At 34.6% G+C, this 6,000-nt stretch overlaps 1 protein-coding gene across 1 annotated transcript in view; it reads left to right on the forward strand.

Moving 5' to 3' along the window:
- Positions 1-4,820, forward strand: part of TRRAP (transformation/transcription domain associated protein) — a 90,826-nt gene extending 86,006 nt beyond the window's left edge. Inside the window, exons 70-72 of the mRNA XM_084295712.1 lie at positions 396-599; positions 1,683-1,877; positions 3,621-4,820. Coding sequence (XP_084151838.1) covers positions 396-599; positions 1,683-1,877; positions 3,621-3,905 — 684 coding nt within the window. The 3' untranslated portion in view covers positions 3,906-4,820. The remainder of the gene's footprint in view (positions 1-395; positions 600-1,682; positions 1,878-3,620) is intronic.
- The last annotated feature ends 1,180 nt before the right edge of the window (positions 4,821-6,000 follow it).

The following is a 6,000-nucleotide window of genomic DNA, read 5'->3' on the forward strand; positions in this document are numbered from 1 at the left end:
CTTGCCCTAAGGAAGTGCAGCATTGTGGGTTGAATGTCTCTTTAGTTCCCTTCTCACTTTCTTGAAAGATTTGAATAGGAGATACTTCAATCAGTACATAACTTTTCAGTCTCAGTTTTTTTCACAAGACTGATGGCAGTTCTGTTGCTTTTTCAGTTTATAAAAGAAAACAGTCTTTTAAGATGAAGATTAGTTTGTAGCCATGCAGAAGATGAACTTAATATGTGAATTTTGACAAGGAAGTTGGGAAATGGTTTTGGATTAGAAGTCTCCAAGTTCAAAATGTTTTCCTAGAATGGAATACTGCAGTTAAGAGAATTTAGTTGCTTTTGGCATAATTGTTGCTAGGAAGTATATTAAAATAATCTCTTTCAACTAATATTTTTCATATTTAGGTTCTCAGAGATATACTTAAAGAAGTACAGAGTAACATGGTGCCACGCAGTATGCTTAAGGAGTGGGCTTTACATACATTCCCCAATGCTACAGATTACTGGACATTTCGAAAGATGTTCACTATTCAGTTAGCCCTAATTGGCTTCGCAGAATTCATCTTTCATTTAAATAGACTCAATCCTGAAATGCTGCAGATTGCCCAGGTATGCTCTATTTTGTCCTTGATGCATGCTGTCTTCTTTGATCAAATGGAAATTTGGACTCTACGTTTGAAATGAGTCAAAATGGTAATTTGACATATATAATTAACAGTGTATTTCAGTAGGTTTTTCATTTGATTATGTGATTCCACATGACGTAGGTAGTAATTTAAACTGCAGACCACTTTGCCAACTCTACCCCCTCTGGTTGTAATTTAGAACAGAGTCTGTAAAATTGTTAGTAGATACTGGAACTGTTAATGTAAATGACCAGTAATTCTCTCTTGAGTCTTTCTTCAAATATACTGCTTTGGATATATCTGTACCAAACAGATTAAAAAATAAAAAATAAAAATCTAGAGCTTCATTTTCTAAAAGGGGAATACCCTTTTTCAAATAATATTTTCCTTTTTACATTGATATCACGTCAAAGTACAACTCCTATTAATAGTGATTTTTCTGTTCTAACCCAACATTTAAATGAGGCTTGCCACCTTACTAGAGCAAAGGTGGTATATTTTAAAGTTTTAATGCCACTTTAATGCATGGAGGGTTATGCTGTGTATAGCAATTAAGATTCTTTAATCCCCACTGTGCAGCCATGGTGTTCAAATTCCTACCTGGAGTGAGTAATGCATGGAGAATGCTTACCCAGAGTTGAGACACTCAGAGAATGAAGATCTGTCTCTTTGCACAACTCCTTAAAGAACATTGCCACAGAAGAATCTATTCCTTAAGTTTAGTGCAATAGTCTATACATATTCAGGCTTTTTGGACGCTCACTTTTAGAGTAAAAGTTTTGTGTATGCCTTTAACTTTTCTTGCTTAAGCACTGTTTGAAAGTAAAAAGCTGTTGCATTAAGCTAGGTTTCAAATACAGCACTTTTTATGTAGCTTCAAAATTTATTTTTTTTAAATAGAAAAGGCTAAATGAAAATACTAAATCACACATTGATTCTTAAATGATTAGTTGTAACTGGTTTTATTCTGACTATTAACAATATAAAAAAAAATGTATTTTCTTTTCGTTTCATTAACGACAATTTGCTTCTTTATTACTCTTGTGCATTTTGCTTTTAAATCCAGGATACCGGCAAGTTAAATGTAGCTTACTTTCGCTTTGACATTAACGATGCTACTGGAGACTTGGATGCCAACCGTCCAGTTCCATTCCGGCTCACACCAAACATTTCTGAATTTCTTACCACCATTGGGGTGTCTGGTCCACTGACTGCATCTATGATTGCAGTAGCTCGCTGCTTTGCACAGCCGAACTTTAAGGTTTGTATATGTTTTCAAAAGTTGTTTACATTTAAAAGTTGTTTAATGTATGTTTATAATTTATCAGCTGATAAACCTAACACCATTTTCTTTCTTAAGATAGAAATTGAACAGTCCATATTTATGTTTTTAAATCTTAACCCAAGGACAGTGCAAAGGCCAGCTGAAGTCATTGCCATTCGCCTTTTTGGAAAGAATAGGAGGAAGATAGGTGTAATTGTACTTTTATTTTCCTTTTTGTCAAAGCATGTTAATACAGGGTGATTGTTTCAATGCCGTAGCCTCATAAATCTCTACACGTTCTGGCAGTGGTAAATAGTTAAATGACAAATGTAACGTCATTTAGAATCTTCATAATACACTTCTGTGAATAGAGATGTGTCTTGGCCCTTTGTTAGCAGAGCAGAATGCTAAAGATATATTGTTGCTTTGATGGATTCTAGCTCTTAGCAGGGTGTAGTTTTCTAAAGAAACTGTCTAACTTCCTTTTAAATTCTAATGCTTTCCAAAAACGAATCATCTTGCACTTAGGCAGCAATTTGCACCAGAAAGACATTGCACAGAACGTACTGTAGCTATCATATGATCTAGTTACTTTTTAAAAGATGGAAAATATCCTGAAGTGATTTTTTAATGTATAGTACAGAAAGCTTAGATTTTTTTTAATAATTCATCACTTTACCTTAAAAAGCCATGTCTATACATGTAAATGAGTTTGCAGACTTAGTCTGTAATTTGTACATCTGAATGATGTATGCCCAATTAGACTTACCATGTTGAATTTACAGGATCAGAGCACAGGTGTGCATTTATTCTTCTTACAGTGATGGGTGTCCAGCTTATTTCGGCTATGCGGTGATTATTGCATTAGCTTATCTGACTTCTAGACTTAAGAGGAATACCTTTTAACATTTTCTGTATTTGCCATTTTTACAGATGCCTATAAAATCTATTGAATATGTGTTTGTTGTATTGTTGGCCTAATATCTAGATGTGTTATAAAATACTTATTTGTTATTTGCAGACAGAAAAGTTAATTCAGACTGGATACCTCAAAGTTTACTTTAGAAGCTCAAGTTGACAGATTAATCAGTAAATCAGTGATAGGAAAAAACAGGAAATGATTTCTTGCAGGCATTGTTTCTTCAACCAAGGACAGAGTTGGTGCATAGGTGTGTGTGTTAGGGGGGAAAAAAACAACAACAACAACAAAAAAAAACACATATATGAATAATGCAGTCAGCATTTTTTCCCTTTTTGTCAGAAAGCAGTGCTTGCTGATGATATAATCATTGAACTATTGGAGGCCAGAGGGGGCAAACGGTTTTGCAAAAGATGCTGAATCTTTGCACTCGATCACTAGATTTCTGTGTGTGTTTGGGGGGACGGTGGGGAGGGGGTGTCACATTTAGTGGAGTCATTTAAAAATGGAATATAACTGACTGTATTTGTGTATGAAGATCTGAATATGATGTCTGAGATTTTTTTTTTAATTTATTTATGTGGGGAACAATGTATTGTATTTTCATAATTAGGGTCTTTTATAAGGAGAAAAACCTTCAGAAAAAATAGTTGGAAAAAAAAAAAAAAGAGTTGGAAGCCACAGTCATCTTGAAAAACCTGAGACTGGAAAATGGAACCAAAAGTGTCAAAATGTTATTGACTAGAATTTTGTTTGAAGTCTGTAAGCCCTAATGGTTCTCTGGATTAAATATAATAGTCTGACTTTTCTCCTTCGTATAGGTCGATGGTATCCTAAAAACCGTGCTACGGGATGAAATAATTGCATGGCACAAAAAAACACAAGAGGATACTTCCTCTCCACTCTCAGCAGCTGGGCAACCTGAAAATATGGACAGCCAGCAGCTCGTTTCACTAGTTCAAAAAGCTGTTACTGCTATCATGACTCGACTTCATAATCTAGCTCAGTTTGAAGGAGGAGAAAGCAAAGTCAACACTCTGGTAGCAGCTGCAAATAGCTTGGATAATCTCTGTCGTATGGATCCTGCCTGGCACCCCTGGCTGTAACTTGAAATTTTCAATAGCTTTTTCTTTGCTGCTGTTTGTGGTGTGAGCCATATATTGTGTTAAGAAAATGTGAAAAAAAAAAAAAAAATCTTTTCAGACCACGGCTTACCTGTCACACTGCATTTTGTCAGTCTTCATTTTAATGATGTTTACAGGAATATGACAGTTTTACTGTTTTTAATTTCATGAGGACATGTTTCCTCCTGTTTAAAAAAGGTTACTTAATATGCAACAACAGCTCTCACAAATAGCTAAAAATGAAGAGAGGAAACTTAAAAATGTACAGAAAAAAATCTTATTTTATGATGGGAACTATGAAACTAGTACTGCTAGATTCAGGGTTTGCCTTTCCTAATCTGCAGTATATAAAGTTTTTATGCAATAATTACTTAAAAAAAAAAAAAAAAAAAAAAAAAAAAAAAAAAAAAAAAAAAAAAAAAAACGACAGTATTCCCAGTTATTGAATTTTACTTTAGGAAACTTTACTTAATCGCTGTCCCTTCATTATGCTAAATTGAAGGCACAAATAAATCTTCCTTTTAGTTTGCTTCAGAAATTTACATGAGCAAAGTTGGTTTGTAAAGAGAATTTTGTACCAAATGTATAGAAGTAACTTTTTGTTAGGCACTGAGAAAAAGATGATCAAATTGTGCTAGTTTTTCTTTCAGCACAAGCTATGTACAGTGAAAGTGTAAGCCATTTAGGGTATTTGGTTTAGTTGTGAACAGTGTTGGGGGGGGAAGTTTATAATAAGGATGGGAAAAGTCATCCACTGATACATGTATTTGATTGTAATAGATTTAAAAAAAGTAAAATCTTATAAAGCTATCTTTTTTTAATGTTTAGAATTACAATAGCTTCTTTAGAATCATTCTGTTCCTTTGTAATTTAAGAAAAGATCAGTTTAATGTTTCATGTGAGTCTTTCTGTGTTAGCATTTTTATAAAACTTCAGTGTTGAGAATGTTAAATTTGTACAGAGTGATTTTTTCAAAATAAATATTTTGTAAAACTCTCTGGCATTCAGTTTATTTAGAGTATTTTTAATATAATGCTATGGCATAAATAGAAACCACACAAAAGCAGGTATTATCCTTTATCAGCTAAAACAACCTGAATGTTAAAGGGTCATGACTGTATTCATGAAACATGTATGATGTACTTTTGTATGCTGTTAAATTGTTTTTAGAAGAGCTGCAAATATGTATATAGTAAGAATTTTGTCAGTGTAGTCTTTCTTGCTAGCCAGTCAATTCATGTGTTAATGGTTTGTTTTTACAAAAGGCTTCCTTCAAACAGTGTATTTAATGTTTGCAAGAAATACAGCTTTTAAGTAAGTGTTAGAGGTCAAGATTACAGACGGAGATGAACTCTATTAGGGGATTTCTGCTATTCCCACAGAAACGTGGTTTTGAGCCATAGCAAGGGATGGGTCTCTTTTCATTTTTATTTTTAATTTTTTAATAAGCTGTCAAAAGGTTCTTTAGAGATTTCTGAACAACACGAGAGGTATAATTGAAGTTAATCACCACCATTCAGTCATGTACAGTCTCTGAGGCAAGGGGAATTTCTAAAAGCCAATCTGATGACTTCTCCTGGGTATGGCAGCTTGCAGATGGACATCATCCAACTCATAGGCTACTGAAGACCAAGACTTGCGGTAGGTATGACTGCAGAGTAAGTCACTATTCCTGGGAGGGCAACACATGCTTACCATAGCTCTCTTACCGCGTTGCAGAAGAACCCGTTCCTTATACCTTTGCAGCTGTTGGCAGAAGCAGTCAACCGATGCAGACTGAGTGTCAGCATTGTGCAGGGGGTACGCTACTCTGATATTCATCTCATGCAAAATTTCTGGCAACACCAGAAGCAGCTTTGAACGTGGCACAGAAGTGAAGGTGATGGACAGAAGGTTCTATGTATGTACATATGTGTAAATACATGCACGCACACATGTAGAGTTGGCAACCATGATTGTAATACAAACCCAAAATTGTTTAGTTAGGTTGATGACTTCAAACCCATCTGAAGGCTGAGTTCTAAGTAAGTTACTGCTGTATGTTTGGCTGGAAGACTTTGCTTTGTCATATCAGAGC

This window comes from Netta rufina (genome assembly GCF_964035555.1).
Source record: "Netta rufina genome assembly, chromosome: 15".
NCBI classification, from domain to species: Eukaryota; Metazoa; Chordata; class Aves; order Anseriformes; family Anatidae; genus Netta; species Netta rufina.